Raw genomic sequence first — 18,915 nt, 5'->3', positions numbered from 1 at the left:
GGTTTCAAACCGGGTGTAGGGCACTTATGTAGGGAGTAGGAAGCTATTTGGGATTCAGCCAAACGTTTTAGTTTTTCAGCTTGAACAACAGACTCGGGTTGGTTTGTTTGTTTGTTTGTTTGCTTTTTAAATTTCATTCTTGTTTCCTGTATGTGTCGCCGAGACTATAATGTAGCATGTAAATATTCTTTTTTTTTTTCTTTTGTAAAATTCGAAAATGAAATTCAAAAAAATGTAATTTATTTCTGAAAATAAAGTGAAATTTAAAAAGAAATTGTTAAATAGTGATATTAAAAATATATCTGGAATGTGAAAAGTTCTTGTCACAACTTTTTTTTTTCTTTTTCAAACCTCTAAATGCTGTACCTTCAGTGAGAACTGTCGGTAATGTGTGTGAGATGGTGAGTGTGTAGCTAAAGCCCGCCTTGTCAGTGACTCGCCCTGCTCGCTGCCCGAGGCGCGCTGCCACTGCGGGATAGCAAACACTCACCATCTCACTCATCCGCTCACTGCGGCTCAGCACTCACTCTCCTCCCCACTCACGAGCTTCACACATGAGCATTAATTCATTTACAGCCTTGGACAAAATTCTGAAGAAGAATCTGTATGCATTTTTTTTCTCCCACACACACACACGCACACACACACACACACACACACACACAGAAGTGCCTTTGTGCGACTGGAAAGAGCGAGTGCTTTGCTTGCTGGGATACAAAAGGCACAAGTTTGCTCCTGTCAGGAGGATTTAAACCTCCACTGAACACAGAGGCTGAATGAGTCAGGCTGCAGTTATGGACGGAACAACTCAGCGGTGACTGGGATCACAAATCATTACTCGGGATTTGGTGGAAAACAGATCGATCGTCAAATCAACAAGGTAATCTTCTTCTTCATCTTCTTCTTCTTCAAACTACTGTGCTGTTAGTTGAAGCAGGCAGTCACGTGTTCTTGCTGTGCCACCTGTCATTATTAGGCTACTCCTTATTAGAAAATGAGCTGATTATCCTGATCAGGTAGGAGAAATGTGTGAGATTGATATTCAGTATTCTGAGTAGCTGTGGTTTAAAATGAGTCTGTATTTACAGCAGAGATGATGTACATTAACAACAACAACAACAACAACATCATAACGCACATTTAGGCTTCTACTGTAAGTGACCATGATAGGCAGTTATAGCATGCCATAGTGACCATGATAGGTGAATTTTAGGTGAATTCTTCTTGTGTTTTCACCTGTGATGATTAACATTTGCGCTTTTTTTTGGCTCTGTCATGATCAGAGATGGACTCGATCGGGAACACCATGCAGAACAAGGCTGCTGAGCTGGAGCGCATGGCTGAAGTGCTCGTTACTGGCGAGCAGTTGAGGTAGGCGTGATTCTACACGGCTATGTCCCAAACCGCACACTACCCTACTAAATAGTGCGCGAGGTCATTTCCGTGCTAATTAATCATCACACTAATACGCGAACATATTATGACGTAATATTTAGAACAGTAGAATGATTTGGGACACAGCCTCAGAGTAACCTCGGCTCACTACTGTACCTAAACAAAGGGCTCTTCTCATCCGTGTGCAATCCCACACGCCCTACATTACACTTGACAGTGACCTGCATTCGAGTATATTGACATTTGACATCCTTCCAGATGTGTATGCATTGTGATGTCCATGTATGTGTGTGTGTGTGTGTGTGTGTGTGTGTGTGTGTGCCTTCAGTGTTGACATCCCTGAAGATTATCTGCTAGTCTGATTGTTCTGTTCTATCCATGAAAATTAAATTTCCACCTCAACACTCACGAACAAGGAAAATATCCTCACTTTTTCATCAGTTCCAGATGTGTCTAGTACAGTAGTGTGTGGTTTGGAATGTGGCCGGTGTGCTGCAATGCTGCTATCTAAACAAAGGCGAGCGAGCTCTCATGGATGTTCCATGCATTTGAACATGGACTACATTTGACAGCCATGTGGGCTATATTTGACATTTGACAGCTATGTAGGTTAGAAGAATTTCTGAGCATGTGTGATGACTGGATTGCTGCTTTTGCAGAACAGTACACAGCCTTGACCCATAAAACCATAAAACTCTAAAGATATCTCTGAGCTGTGAATGGCATCTCAGTAGTTTAGCAATATGAATGCGTTGTGCCAGTGAAAGCCATGCAGCTGTCAGCTGATGTGTTAGGACTGAATAGACACTGAGTGGCGTGCGCTCAGAGGGAGGTGTCGCCTGCATGCTGGATTCATTTGCATTTACATTGATTCAATTGGCAGAAGCTTTTAACCAAAGTGACATATAAGTGAGGTAGAGTACAGTCCAGGCATAGACCTATTGAAGACTGATCAGCATGTCATTAGAGCAATTTTCCAGCAATTGACCAACCTGGCAAGTAGAAAGACTCCATTCTCACAATAACTGCTCGTGATCCACCTTGCTCTGGCTGCTAAATATACATAATTTTCTGTTTTATGTTTTGTACACAACCACAACAGTTGTCTTTTACTATATATGTCCTGAAAAAGACCTGTTCGCTTAGGCCAAAATCCAGACATCCTATAAATGTGTGGTAAAGGCGTCTTCTAAATGACTTTGGGCTCACTGGTGAAACACGTGAGATAGCAGTAGGAATAACTGAGAGAGCTGAAACTAAACAGACACGCACAGACGCACACACACACACACACACACACACACACACAGTGTGAGACAGCAACAACTAAATGTGAGAGCTGAAACAAGCCTGTGTAATCAGGATTGATAGCAATGCTAGTCATGAAGCAGCCAGTCAAACTATGAATGATGTAATATTACAAGTAAAGTGCAGTTATGTGCATAGTGGTACATGTTGCCATCAGCAAAAGGGTCATAAATCGGCTCGGTGGGTAAAACCTATTTGCAATAAACAATGCAAAATAATAAAAAAGGTTTTCATCTGACTTCACCCTCATGTACCATAGTCTTTATTTGTATGTACTAGCAACATACCTGTGTTCATCTTACACTTAGATAATCAAATGCAATCTACTAATACCACCAAACTAGATACAAACTAGAAAAAAAAAAAAAAAAAAGACAGCTTTTGTTTCTAGGGATACACCCTGAATGGGACACCAGTTCATAGGCACCATGCGCACACTCATTCACACTCAGGAACAATTTAGCATAGCCAATCCACTTACTGGCATGTTTTTGGAAAGTAGGAGAAAACCAGAGAACCCAGAGGAAACCCACACACAGAGAATACGTGAAACCCTGCACAGACAAAAGCTGTGTCATCGTCCCACTCTGAATCATTATAGAATACAATTTCATTCATTCAGTTTTTACATTTTTAAACAAATTTACTTATTGGACTTTTTCCAGTAGGCTTTACTATTTCATTATGGAGCTTTTTCGTGAACTTCCCAGTGATTCTTTACCCCATTTTCCTCTATTATTTACCCCATTTTCCTCTATTATTTACCCCATTTTCCTCTATTATTTCAAGCCAACAGGGCAGCACAGTGGTGCAGCAGGTAAAGTTGCCACCTCACAGTTCCAAGGTCCAAGATTCATGTGTTTCAAACATCAAAAGTTTTATTAAGTAGTGCAGTCTTTCTACAAAACCCTGGTTTGAAAATGATCAGCACAATTACAGTTAATATTTTGTGACACCTGCCCTGTAGCGGATAACAACACTGAGTCCAGTAAAGTCTAACAAGATTGGAGACACTTGTAGAAGGATCTTTAGTCCACTCCTCCATGCACTCCATGCACTCCTCCACTCCTTTTATTCGGACGTCAGGTTTTCAGTAGGGTTCAAATCCGGAGACTGAGATGGTCATTTTGTGTTTCTTTAACAATTTCTGTGGTGATTTGGAAGTGTGTTTGACTCATGATCCTGACAGAGGCAACCAGGGTTTGGGCTGAACTATCCTGATACTTAGCAGAATTTATCATGCCATCAGTGGGTATCAGGTGCTTTTCCTTATATTCTGTTTCCTTTTGTTACTGATGGTGTGCATGACCTAAAAGGTTTTATTTTTGTCTCCTCTGACCACAGTACACAATGCCAACTGTAGTTCCAATGGCAAATGGTGAAGTTTATTCACTACATTTTGTGAGAGTCTTTCAGGAAGGGCTTTTTTCATACAGCGCTCTCAAACAGCTTGCTGTTATGAAAGTACTGTTTAACAGTTGATTTTGAAACTCAACGACCACAAGAATCAGCTGTGCAATTCTAAAACTGTGATCTTTGGGCCCTTTTTCTTCTCGCTTTCATCTGCGTCCTTTCTGTGTGGGGGGACAGTGTGCTCATGGGTCAAATTCCTGGCAAATTTCCAACTGTTTCAGACACCTGAAACTTTTTGTTATAGCCTTAACTGTGGTTAATGATATCTTTAACTGCTTATGTATTTTTTTTTTTTAAATTTATGTTGAATTTACGTTGAAAAGTTCTATGCTTTTTTCCAATGGGTGACAACCTCATTTCTAATAAGAATGTTCTTTTGTTGTTTTTTTGTTTAAACAAAGATAAGTAGTTTCTCCTGTTATTTGAGTGGAAAAGTTGAATTATATGTCTGGTTCCACAAGAGCGCTCAGGGATGTTGAAACAGCCCAGGGAGAACTGATTTATCTTTCATTTCTCTGTCAAATTAACTAAAAACTGAAAATGTCTCATTATTATATTCTTAAACTTTTATTAACCATAATTACTATTTTATTCTTGTCCTTTTTACAGGACAGAATTTCCATTTAAGCAAAACACATAAATTCAACAAAAAGTAAATAGGTAAATAATGTCTGTTTATGTTAAAGTCATTAAACAGAAATAGATGCATTTACGAACTTAACTTATTGCAGAAACATGAACATTATATCAATATACAAAAGCCACATAAGGCCATAATCAGTTTTTAGAGTGTACATTATGATTTCAGTTTCCTAGTTTAGTTTTAGTTTACTAAGACATGCACTGTAGCGAAGGCAAGGGACACATTCACTCATGCATCGAGATTGTAGCACAATCTGAGTGAATTTATTGTAAGCATTACTATCAGTGTCAAATATTTGCATAGGAATGTATTAAGAAAACTGGGCAAGGACGTGTTAAGGAAAAAAAAATCAAATGTACGCAGACATTCCATTTTCTGTTCTGAGTGGAATGAATCATATCTGACTGGGGTAAAGGTAAAGGAACAGCCACATAAGATGTACAGCTCACTATTACTAAAGGGTTCTCAAAGAAATGTGCCAAATACAGGAACTGAGCCAGAGATGAGGAGTTATCATGGCATTATCTGTTTACAGTTTACTTTCGAAAAAGGCAGTGGCCTTGAACAACTCAATTTTTTTGCATTCATGTATTTCAGATACACTAGCTCTGTTAATTTTAGTCACATAGCTGCCAACTCCTGTGTTATCAACAGACAACATAAAGTGTCCAGAAAGTCCAACAAACTGCTGAAACTCTACTAAGATCTTAGTTTCTAATTTTGCTCCTGCTCTGTTTATGGTAAACTTTAAGGAGATGTGTGTTTACCTTGTGGCAATTTTTAAATTCAGCAGGGCAAACTGTAGAAGTTATGGTGTAGAAGACAGCCATAATATAACCCAATTGCCAGCAACTTATAATTGATCAAATTCAAGAACAGAATTGAGCTTAATTACAATGCAAAGTAGCGGCATTGAGACTCCTCAAAATACATTATGAATTTGTTGTCATGAGTATGCATTCTATTGATAAGGTAAATGTGACGACTCTTTTGAAATACTGTTGGTAGCTGAGGTGTGAATATATGAATAACCATTATGAAACCAACTTTACTGTTGTTATAGTAAGTCATGATTTTAAAATGCTTTCTCTTCATAGTTTTGAGAAACATTCTCGTTATTAAGATATGAAATTGTATATTTCACAGATTTACCATTTCCAAAATGACTTTCTGATTTGGTAAATCATACAGCGGGGGCTAAGTGAGTCTTTATGCATTGTTAATGCCATGTATTTGACATTTTTAGGCAGAAACACTCTACTGTATAGTAATTAAGGCAACCACACAAAACAGTTATCTTACTTTTCTTATTTAAAAGACGCAATCCATTGTAGAGGTGAATCAGCAGTGTTTTTACTCATGTAGACCTTTAGTAAATCAGGACCTCAGTGTTTTAGCTGATCTAACTTATCAGGAATGGTGAGTAAGTATGCTGATTAGTGGAATCAAGTATATCAGAGCAGGGTAAACAATGAATTATACAAAGAAGGTGTACACAGCCAGGGCTGGAAAATACTTTTAAGACTTTTTAGTTTGTCTCCTTTCATGTAGAATCATAATACTGTATAGTTTATTACATTTCAGAATAATAGAGTGTAAACACCAACTGCTACAGTGGCCCTTCATAGCCTTAATATAAATTATGCTTATCACTTACAATATTTAACCAACAGTTACTCATACTTTATTCATGTTAACATTGAAATCTAGCCATTAATAAATCTGTTTGTGGCATTTGCCAGATTGCGGCTCCATGAGGGCAAAGTCATCAAAGACCGGAGGCATCATCTCCGTACCTACCCCAACTGCTTTGTGGCTAAGGAGCTTATTGATTGGTTGATCGAACACAAGGAGGCCTCAGACAGAGACACGGCCATCAAGATCATGCAGAAGTTGCTGGACCAGAGCATCATCCATCATGGTGAGTTCCTCTCCAGCAACTGGATTGGATTTCTTATTACTATTAAAGACACACTCACACATACACACACGTAGACTCTATAAAAATAAAGATGCCAGAAACGGTTCTTCAGAGTGATACCACAGAAGAACCATTTGTTTTTCCATGAATAATCTTTACGTACATGATTCGTCAACCATTGTTGTTGTTTACTGCAAATAATCAGTCATTTTCCACCTCAAAGATTTTTTCACGTAATAGTAACATTTATGGTTGGATTCTTTGAGTCAAACAAACAAAAAATGGTTAAAAATCCATCAATCAAATAGTTCTAGATTGTACTTTACATGTGGATCACCAGCAGTCATGGAACTAGGCTGAGGAACGTGTGCATTCTCAGTGGTAGATGTTAATTCACCATTCATAATCCAGATGTTAACCCAGCGTTTATTTTTGTCTGTTGTAGTTTGTGATGAGCACAAGGAGTTCAAAGACATGAAGCTGTTTTACCGCTTCAGGAAAGATGATGGAACGTTTCCTCTGGACAGCGAGGCTAAGGTTTTCATGAGAGGCCAGAGGATATATGAGAAGTAAACCCTTTTTTCCCTAAAATCTAAACTATTAATTGCAACAACCGTGGTCAGATCAGGTTTTCAATCTACTCTGCACTGCACTTTGTTTTTGTTTTCCATGTGTGAGTCGTATTGGTACATATTGTTTTTGTGCATTTTGGTCCTCTCCAGTAAATTAACAGTATCCATAGAAACACAGGCTTCCAGCAGGTTGAGAGATGGGGTCTGTGCCAACTTGATCCATTAATCAGTGGCTGCTTTAGTTGCAAGTTGTTGCCTGTTTTTTTCTCCACAAAACCACACACACTATTGCATCATCCTGCTTGATATTTTGATTTTTTCTTTTCGACTCTGACTTCTGAGCAATTTCTGCAACAAGCAAGCTAGTTGAATAATGCCAATAATGTACACTTTCAAACTGCAATGTAGCAAAAAATATTGAGTATTAAGATACTTATTATTTAGCAAAAGATAATTTTTATTATTTATAAATGTTCAGTTTCCATTAGTAAAGTCAGGCTTAGCCTTGGGGTGCCAAAGCTAATTTAAGAAATGCTTAGACCTGCATGATCTATTGGAGATTTGCTCTAGGCACTGAAGAGAAACATTTGTTTTAAAGGGCAATAACCGATAATCATAATGATAATGAAGCTCAGTTTTTATGAAGAACTGAAATGGAATTGGAGAGGTTAGGACAGGCTGCTCATGTGCATACAGAGCACTGTGATACAGTCCCTCCCTTTAAACTTTGACCTTTGATACATTTGAAACTTTAAGAATTTCAGATCATGCCACAAGCATGATGACAACTAGACAAAAATGGCCTCATTATGAAATGAAGGATGCTCTGTCATTGCATCATGAGGCTATTTTAATGCAAACTGTTAAAGTTATTTTTTCTGGTAGACACTTATGTTTTGGACTCACAAATTGCCAACCATTGCAGTACATTGGTTGAATTGTACAGACTACAGAAGAGACAGACTCCGTCTCAGGGTTGTGCTGAAGCTGAAGCAGAGCCAGAAGGAGCAGCACGTTGCCTTACTCTCCTGCCGTCGTCCAGCCGTTCTTCTGTGCTCAGCTCCGCTCATGTGTAACAGGATCCAAATGAAGTCCAGCAGGAGACATCTGCTGCTCAAAATATTTCAGGCTTCTTTTGCATAATCACATCAGTGCCATTGGTGCTTGTGCTTAGCATGTACAGCTTTATGCTGTACGATTTTTGGCCTGATTTTGCTGTTACAGGCAAAAAAAAGAGCTCCTCAGTCATGAGTTAAATTCCCTGGTCTTAGAATGCATAATGTGACATTCTCACCAGCAGCTGATTTCGTTGCCATTGCGACTAAAGACAGCTGATGATAAAGTTCTAGTAGTGTCAGAAATGTTTAAATCTCAGAGTGTGACTGCTGCTACGACATTTGTCTAAAAGCCACCAGTAGGAGGATGGCATATGATTACACGAGTCTCACAGAACAGCTATGAATGTTTATGTTTGAGCAATACTGATTAATATGACATTACCAGCCTACATGTCTGACCCCTTTTAGAGTGATGTGAACCCCTTTTTGATTGTGTAAGCAGAACCTAATTTTCTTTAATCACAGGTCTATCTTTAGGGAATTTCTATTATATAATCTGACATGGAGAACACACTTTACACACTTTACTCACACAGTCTGTTATAGAATTAGGAGATTTTATTGGGATCATCTCACAAAACATGACAAGTAGAAATCTTAAAAGACCACATAAACTGCACAATACTTGTTCCTGTTCTGCATCTCAAGATCAGGACTTCCTTTGCGTACAGGCAGGATTTTTATTTTGGCAAGCATGTGACATTTAGGTCAAATTGGGGATGACCTTGGATTTGGAATTATATCCAGTTGTAACTGTTTTGTGATCATCTTAAGCTGTTGCTTGTCATGTTTACCACCCGACACTTTACAAAGCATTTCATATCTGACCCAGTGTTGCTGTCACCACCCGGAGTTTGTGAGAAAAAAAACAAAAAAACAAAGTTCATACACATTGTGACCTTTTCCCATTTGGATTTATGATTTCCTGCTGTATCTCTTGTGTATTTATATCTGTATAACTAATTATTAGCCTGATTTAGTGACAGACTATGGCCCAACCTTTGCATAGATAACTAAATAAATTAACTTGTATGACTCAGATAGGGTGTCAGACAGCAGTGGCCTGGAGCTATATATTTTGGTGGCGCAGGATGACATTAATAACGCCATAGCCTCAAACAAAATTAAGTCAAGAGGTCATGCTTGACCTTTGTTATAGACTAGTGACTATTTAGAGTAAACTCATAATAAGCAGTAGAACGTTGACAACATACAGTCATCCAGCATACAGTCTAGCAGCTCATATATTTGAGTAGCTCATACAACTCAAAATCCACACAAAGACCGAAAACTAGCCCAAAAAATTTGGGGATTAGAAAATGGAGACATATTTTTCTTCTTTTTCTCAGTGTGGGAAACAAGGCCGCTATAGTGCACACATATTTCTGATGTTTCCCTCTCCCAGTCTTTGCAATATATCTTACAATACAAATGCACTTACACTTTGTTGTTTGAGGAAATTATTATTATTAGATTTAATTATGAAACAAGATCTTTGTGGCTGTGGAGTATGAATAAACTAGCCCAGTTTTGCATAAAACCGAGACCCTGGCAACGCTATTAACTGTACTGTCCACTGCTCCTCCCTCCAACATGGGGCAGCATGATTCCTACCCCAATGGGCCTCTATTAGCACTTGTGGCGCTAAAGGGGACAGTGAGCATGCTGCCCCACAATTGTGCAACAGCGATCGCTCTAATATCTATCAAAGAGCAGTTTTTTTTAAACCGTTGGTCATTCAAAAGAGGTAATTAGTATTTTAACATAATTTAAAATGTATAGAGTTGTGAACGAGGACTGTATGAAGATGAAGATTTGTTGAAATGCTGATATATTTGGTGGGGATTAGTTAAAAAGGTTAATTAGTAGGCAGAGCTACAGTTGTTTATTCCCAATACTTAAAGCTGTCCTTATAATCCCATTAAGTGCATTGCTGATAGAACAACAGTGCAACAGCAACTCTTCATGGTATGTAATGTGGTAAAAGTTATTATTATGCTATAAATTCTCAAAGCTGAGCACCTCTGATGCCCTGCTAAATAGCCTGTAAAATGCTGGCATGTAAAGTAGGGCAGGGTAGGATATCTCCGTTGCTTACGGTCAGTCATTAAGTCATGATTGCTCAGCTGCAGGTCTGATATCACAGTATAACCTTGTGATAAGTGAGTCCATATTCATAGCCCTGTGAGTTGACTAATATGGAGATAGATTTATTTGTATTATTTATTTATTTGTTGTTTGTGATTTTGGGTGACCCTTTATGCAGATCGTTCTTTATATATCTTTTTAAGTCTGACCACTATTAATTTTTAGCAACTATATTAAAATTAATATGATATGTAGTTAGGAAAGGGAGGATAGGTTAAGGATAGGTTAAGGTTAAGGGGTTAAATGTATCAATTATGATACAGACAAAGCTGTTATTGAATTATGATGTATAAGATCATATTAAATCTTTATTTACAATACATGGCTTTTTGGTTTCTGTAACTGAAAATTTATATTGTATGTAAATATCCTACATCCATATAGTTGCAGATGCATAATAATGGCACAACTGCTATAATAATGTCAATGGAATGTTTGATTTTGCGCAGCAAAAAAAATTAAATCAGCAATTTAATAAAAATCATATTAAATCTTATTATGTTTCAAGGCATCATGCTATCTTACACCATTCCCCTTTTCAAAAATAAAATGAGGACAAATTAATTTATGAAAATACAGCAAAGATAATAAATACTTAAAGGTAATAAATCAAGACCAAGATTGAGATTTATAGCAGTTCGGATTGTTGAAACGGTTCCAGGTACATTAAAGGTATGTCATGCTTATTTTACAGTTGAAGTCTCTACAGCTTGTAGACATAAACCTGCCTGGTTGATGTGCGGCTGATGTCAGAGTGCAGCTGCTGGTTTGTTCACTGACTTGTAATTTGACAGTGTATTAATTTTATTTTATGGGAATGGGATGGACACTAATTGGGGATGTTGTCTTACTGACATTTTTATCAAAAACAGCACTGATTCTCGTATAAGGAAATTCAGAAACATATCATCTCTTCATAGATGTACACGTTTTAACCTACATACTGGACATTTCCTAACAGTGATAGTTACTGGATAATTCATAGTAGTTACTGAATAATAAAGAATAATAAACCATGGGTTTAAGGGGTTAGTAACCTCCTGACAAACACGAGTATCAGCAAAGGCTGTTTTGTTTTCCCGAAAAGCTCTCCCCAGAAAATGACCTCACTTCCTCATTTCAGAAGCTACAAACAATCCTTTTTTAGCTGTAATTACAAACAGAGAACTACAGCTGTGCCCACTGAGACTAGCTAATCTCAGAAATTAGTGTAATGTTTTTACTTTTACCACTGCACTAAGCAGTCAGGCAGTTAGTTCTAGATAGAAACAGCACTACTTACGAGCTGCTATGAATTGGAGCTCTTTTTTTGAACGCTACTCCAAATCATAGGTTTTCCTACAGTCTGACAAATTATAGGCTTTTCTGGAGAATGTGCCTGTTAATCACACTTAATAACTGCAATTACAATATCACCATCATTATTTCTCTTATTGCATCATATGTTTGTAAATGTGTGGGGAAAAGTCCACCCTTCCATTGAATAGAACAAAAAGGTTGTAGAAAGGTCAGAGCTTATTGGCACTTTATAACCTGGCAAATCATTTTTTGTCTCCAGACTGATGAACGCAGAGAACAACCTGCTTAAGACACGTGAGGAGGACAGCATTTCCCATGAGCGGACACTGGTGGGCTCGGAGTTTATTGACTGGCTCTTGCAGGAAGGGGAAATGGCCACCAGAGAGGAGGCAGAGCAGCTTGGGCGGAGACTGCTGGAGCATGGAATCATTCAGCATGGTGAGTGCAACTCAACTGGTGATGGTTTCAGTTGAATCAGTAGTGGCTCATAAAGGGGCATTTATTTAAGCCATGCAAATAAATGTTAATCTTCATAAAGTCCTCATTCACAGTTCCATACATTGGTGATATAATCTGATGATCCATTAATTTGCTCGCCTTTCTAGATGATGCGAAATCATGGGGCAGCACACTCACCGCCCCATTTAGCTTCTATAGAGTTAGCATTGCACCTAGTAGTTAAAAATGGGAACTGCAACAAGCACTAATAGAGGTCCATCGGGGCAGGATTGTCTGTGCCCCATGCTCAGGGGAGCAGCAATGCACAGGGTTGCAAGATTAAGCTAAATATTCTGTGGCTAAGACACTCCGTGGCTTTGTAATACTCTGTAACTGCTAAGTCTAAGTGCAGCCAGTGTGTTTTATGATGTACAAAACCATTTCTTTTGTAAGATATATTGCAAAAAGTGGGAAAGGGAAAGGTGAATTATAGTGTAGATAATGTCCATATATGTGAAATACATGTTTCCCCGTGCAAAGTCTGAAAAAAAAGAAAAATGTCTCCCTTTTCCAATGCCCAAATTTGTTTGGGATGTAATTAGACTGGAATTTTAGCTGAAACCTGAAAGACTCATGGTCTTGCTAATGGTATTACCTTGAGCACAGGTGAATAAAGGTACATCAAAGACCACTCAGAACAAGCTGCCAGACTGTATGCTGGATGATTCAGAATCAGAAACAGATTTTTTTTTTTCTGTTGATGAATGTATGTTTTTGATTTTCAAGTAAAGGTCGGGTAAAGTCATAATGTAGGGGGTGTGATATCCTCTTGACCTAACTTAGTTTGAGGCAATGTCATCATTAATGTTACCCTGCCTCACCAAAATCTATGGTCTGATGGTTAATTTTCATCAGAAATAAAATTGGAAGAAATGTAAAAAAAAAAGAAAGAAAGAAAAGAAAAAAGGAAAAAGAACTGAAGACAGAAATAGCGACTTCTATACTGATGGACAGAAAGTTTTCAATGGTTCATACTGAGTTTTAGGGAAGTTGTCTCTGAGTAAGAGCACTGTCTCATGACCTTAAAATTGCATTTAAAAGGCACATGTCATAGTGTTTCTTCTCAAAAAAAAAAAAAAAAAACCCACTAGCTTCATTCATTTAGCCCATTCTGCTCACTTGTGACTTTGAGGACAATCAGAGGCATTCAAAAGTATAAAAAAGACTGGGATTCCTATGTGGTTCACCCAGAACCATAAATGATAAAAGGGCTTTTAACTAAAGCTGACATTGTGCACTTTACCAGCATAGTCTCGTAGCTGGAGTACAGCTCCATTTACAATTTATTTTTTTAAAAAATGGATGTATCCTTCAGATTTGTCATGAGGTCATGATTGGGTCACTGGGTCGCTGAGTCGAAGAAGACAGTATATAATATCTGGCAGAAATAGAACAGATATGTCAGGAAAAATGGGCACGATTGGACAAAGAATATTGTAGAATTGGAACAGATGTCAGGAAGATGAAGGGGAAGTATTGGAATTGACAGGATCTGATAGAGAATATATGAAAGAAGTTGGAGGCAGTTATTAAGTGTGGTTCTGTGCGACATTAGAGAATATTTATATCTCCATCAAAAAGGGAAATGCAAACTTTTGAATCATCTTAACATACCTATTTCAGCCTGTGTGCGCCAGCTGACTGTTACTTGTGACTTCTCTATTTCGTCCTAAGTGTATAGAAATTTTCATACTTCACCATATTCTGTTAGCAGTTATTAATTACACTGGAAATAATCTGTGTATGTTTTGAATGTTTCGAAAATGATTATTGCCAGAACTCTGCAGTATAAGAGACTCAGTGATGATCTCTAACAGATGGACATACCACTGGAGCTGTTCCTGGCAAAACCCTGTGTGTCAAACAAGCTCATGATTGTACATTCCTGAAAACGTTCTGTAAAAAGTGGAGTGCTACCAGTCTTATTTCTTATTTCTGTTCAGTGTGTGTAAATGTTGCTGTGTTGCAGACCACAAAAACTGCCTTATTTGACTCGATGCCAACAGCAATCAGGTGATCAATTAAAAACCTAAAATGATTCATTAACATAATGCAGTTCCATTAAAGGGACAGGGGCAAATACTGTATCATCTTCACCTCGTTCTCAACCCCTCCCTGCTCTAGTAATGATTACAGGACAGACGGGACTCAGTCTGTTCTGATATATAAAGGTTATGAATGCCTTACAAATGAAAATGTGTGTGATGAACAAGTGAAATGTCCATGTTTCTCAGACTAATTGATGCAAAATTCTTCAATAATTTATATTTGACTATTGTAGCTGCACTCTTTCATTCTATGCCTTGTACAAGATCATCATCAGATTCTGATAATATGCTCTATAACTAAAACCCTGATGATTTATGATGGAACTCAATCTAATAAATATTGAGGCATCAAGACATATTACACAAGATATTACAGACTTTTCTGTTTCTGGTACACACCTGATATATTTTTTATGGTCTGTTTTGTTCTGTCAGCACAGTTTATCATATCAAAGCAACACTAGTATACTATTTCAGCTCATGTAACAGGGTAAATAATGTATGCTGATCCTAAAATGATGAATCATCTACCTAGATGCATATTTTCAATCCAAGACTTAACTTACATATATTTGTAGGCATAACAAATTTGAAAGATGGACATGTCTTGATTGAATTAGCTCCAAAACTCTACATGCATGGCATAGTCTCTTTTTTAACGTTTGAATTAAAATGATATTGAGACATGAGCTGCAGGAAATCTGTTGGAAATTAAACAGAGGATTAAACAAATAGCAGTCAAATAATTACAAACCAAAAAAAAGCTATTTCTCTTGTAAAAGATTTGTTATATTGTAATACACACCACTGAGATCAATAAAGCCTTAAAGGATATTATGTGACACTGTATAATTCCCTCATGACTTGGATACCAGAGATATGTTTTCCAGATAACCTTGAGTTTTTATGTTTAATTCTGGAATGTAGTAAGTCATTTGGGGAAAATATTGATACAAAATTATCATTAGAAGATATTATACAGTAGGTGCTATTGGCTCTATGAGAATAGGTAAAGAAGCAGCACCAGATAGAATCCCTATTGACATATATAATGAAATTCAATTCAGACTACACCTGCAGAAATGTCAATCATTCCATCTGTAGAAATGTCAATCATTTTCCATGTATCTTTCTAGGAGGACATTCTCTATACATCTATGAAAGATGCTATGGTTACATGATTTCCAAAGCAAGGAAAGCTTAATATAGAAGCATAATATAACCCACAGTACCAACCCTGAAGGGGAACAATATGTAGTCCCAGGGTGGAAGTCAGGGGGATGTTGTTTCGATGGTGGGCGGGGGCAGGGGGGATATATAAAAACAACACATTTTTGATATATTCCATTCACATATCACTTGCATAAGGTAAAAACTGTAAGAGTACACATATATACAGGTTTTATAACAACCACCGGTTGTTTTGGGGGTGGAGGGGGGTGGATGGGACTCAAAAGATTCTCCATTTACCTCTACAGAAAGTGAGGGCACAACATCAGTGCATCTTTCTAGTGGGAAAATCGACAGGAGACAAGAACAACAAGCAACATATTATTAATGTGAAATGGGGGAAGGAAATGGGGCAGGCTTCCAGGGTGTCAGTTAATATCAGAGAGTTCAAAACACCTGTGCAAATGTCAATCATTCCAGATTCATGTGCTGATTGGTTCATTTACCCTTTTTAATGGGGAAAAAAGAAGACTTTTTTTTGTTTGTTTTTGCTTTTGTTTGTTTTTTTAGTTTTTATGACTTGTAGCAGCATACTGTGAGTTCCTACGCAAAATGCATGAAAGTTGGCAAGTCTGATGATATTAGATGTGAAAAAAATCAGCCACTTTAGTTGTATATAAAAATACTCAGAGAAGATCTAGCAAAGAGACTAGGAAACATCTTACATGCTTAGATAATGGAGGACCAGAATAGCTTTAATAAGAGTTGGAAAGGTGTTCATAGATTCAGGATTTTAGAAACAGAGAAGTTTAAAACCAATCCTCCTATAAGCAGCAAAGAATGGGCCTAATTGAGGGCAGTTCTGATTGCAGATCTGTTCTGGATTAGTGTGAACAGAACCTGCATTATGACGTCAAACTTATTTTCCATGACACATTGATGTTCTCTGAGCCATACCTGTTACCTGTTTACTGTACATATGTTTACTGTACATAAGGTTGTGTATAGTTCCATAAGGAAATTATGGAAATTATGTATGTTTGGCTGTCTGCTTTTCCAGTGGATGTGGCAGTGGAATAATGCATTTCCATTTCCACCTGTGCCTCATATACGTTTGGGCATAACGTCTTGCTTTACGCTAATAAGAAACAGACATTTTCTTCTTCTTCTTCTTCTTCTTCTTCTTCTTCTATCACTGTGCTTAGTATTGTTCTTTACATTTCACTTAATTAAGCTTGTAATTACCTAGAACTCATTTTATGGACTACTTAGATTCTGAAACATCTGGCAAAATATCAGGGAAAGACTTTCTTTTCTTTCTAGCAAACTGCATGTTTTTTAAAATAAACCCCTAATTTCCTAAGAGTTTGTAATTAAACTCTATTCCAGCCAAGTAATGGGTGGAACATTTCTTCAGGACTCCCAAGAATTTTTAGAAGGGCATGTTTACCCTGTTGCTATTCATAATTTATACATGTTTAATAAATGCAAATGTCTGGCTTTTATACTAGAGGCCTCTTCAAATCAAGATTCATATTGGCATATCAAATAAAAAAGTGAAAATAATAATGTTTCATACATGAAAACCAAAATCAGTGCATACTAGGGCACTTGTCAACTACATGTTAACTGCTAATTTTCTGCCTACATGTGTAGCACTTTGAGAATTGATCAGAAGATAGTATTTCATTTAATTTACATGTAAGTAGAGTATCAGTTTAAACAGCTTTCTTATTTAGCACACTATAGACTAGAGTAACCATGAATTTGTAGATGGTGAACATTTAAAGAAAACGACATAAATTATCAAACATTTTAGAGAGGGCATTTACTTTTAACAGCCATCATGTTTTCAAGTTGTCCGTGCATCTGTCCATGTGTCTGTACAAGAATACTGTCAATGTGATACCTCAAGGACGAGTAGGTGAATGTTTTTAGGATTTATAGACAATTTGCACTGTAATTTGCACTGTAGCAGATGAACTGATTCGATTTCGGAATTGATTGGAACAGGCTCAAGGTCACAGCAACATCAAATGTCTGAAATACACTACATGGCCAAAGAAGACACCTAACCATCACACCTATATGTGCTTGTTGAACATCCCCTTCCAAAAACGTAGACTTGGTTCCCCCATTTGCTGCTGTAACAGCCTCCACGCTTCTAGGAGGCTTTTCACTAGATTATGGAATGTTGCTGTAGGGCTTTGCTTCAGTCACAAGAGCATTAGTGAGCTTGTGCACTGATATCAGATGAGAAGGCATAGCTTGCAGTCATAGTTCATCCCAATTCAGGGCTCTGAGGTCAGGGCTCTGTGCAGGCCACTCGAGTTCTTCCACTCCAGCCTTGGCAAACCATGTCTTCATGGAGCTCGCTTTTTACACAGGGGCATTGTCATGCTGGAACGGATTTGGGTGCCTTAGTTCCAATGCAGGGAATACTTAGACGATTAGAAAAGACATTCGAGACAATCGTGTGCTTCCAGCTTTGTGGCAGCAGTTTGGGAAATGCCCACATATGGGTGTGATGTTAAGGTGTCCACATACTTTTCACCATATACATAGTGTAGTTTTTCTGTAATAGCTTCCTTCCTGTTTGTCACACAGAGGTGTTACGTACATGTTCATGTACATCAGTCCATCAGTAGGAAATTCTTCTTAGTGCAATATTTCCAAAATAAGTGATTAAATGTAGGATTTGCATTGACTGATCCTTGCTACCATCAGATGAACTGATTACATTCTGGCATTGATCCAAACATTGTCAAAGTATGTTTTTAGGGTATTTGAGGCATACAGATTAATAACAAGAAAGACTAGACTTATTGGCACTGGAGGCATTCCTGTTGATGCTGTTGGTGCCGAGATCTACATTGTTTGATGCAACATACAACTCAAAGGTGACTGAGATTTTCCCTGTTCACCTGCAGCACATTTTGTAACTGAATGTCATGTAGCAGACAGTTGTCAAACCCTTCATCTCTGGTGATATTAAGCTGGTCAGGTGACTGTATTTCTCACTAACTCTACAATCATTGAAAAACCCTCAAGCTCAAGATAAGACCTTATTAAAAGCATGTCGTTATCAAATCACAATTAAACTCCACTGTGGCTTCATTTTCCAGCAGCAACCATGTAGGATTATTTGTGATTTAGTCTTAGTGATATTGGAGTTCTCTGAACTACCTTTAAGGTGTTGCAGGTTTAATGTTAGTTCTTTCAGTGTTCAACTATTTTATGGATTAATCCTACAGTGAAGGATTCTTAAGATAAAGACTACAATGTCCTGTGGGGAGTTTCCAATGGATAGCTGCTACTTTTAGCCACAAGACTTTTGGACTTCTTACCTCGTTCAGTCCGTAGCTTTAACACTGCTGTTTGT

The 18,915-nt window shown here is 37.7% G+C and overlaps 1 protein-coding gene across 4 annotated transcripts in view; it reads left to right on the top strand.

Moving 5' to 3' along the window:
- The first annotated feature begins 411 nt into the window (after nt 1-411).
- Nucleotides 412-18,915, top strand: part of deptor (DEP domain containing MTOR-interacting protein) — a 33,361-nt gene continuing 14,857 nt past the window's right edge. Inside the window, exons 1-5 of one of the 4 annotated variants that reach the window (XM_053233177.1) lie at nt 412-880; nt 1,284-1,371; nt 6,502-6,680; nt 7,126-7,249; nt 12,077-12,255. In XM_053233177.1, the coding sequence (XP_053089152.1) occupies nt 1,286-1,371; nt 6,502-6,680; nt 7,126-7,249; nt 12,077-12,255 (568 nt within the window). In that variant the 5' untranslated portion in view covers nt 412-880; nt 1,284-1,285. Of the gene's footprint in view, nt 881-954; nt 1,017-1,283; nt 1,372-6,501; nt 6,681-7,125; nt 7,250-12,076; nt 12,256-18,915 lie in introns of those variants that run through there. The other 3 variants (XM_053233169.1, XM_026939584.3, XM_053233172.1) reach the window with 3 other exon arrangements.

The sequence above is a fragment of the Pangasianodon hypophthalmus genome, chromosome 1, assembly GCF_027358585.1.
Source record: "Pangasianodon hypophthalmus isolate fPanHyp1 chromosome 1, fPanHyp1.pri, whole genome shotgun sequence".
Lineage (NCBI taxonomy): Eukaryota > Metazoa > Chordata > Actinopteri > Siluriformes > Pangasiidae > Pangasianodon > Pangasianodon hypophthalmus.
Note: the sequence above shows the minus strand (reverse complement) of the source record. Positions and strands in the feature narration are given on the sequence as shown.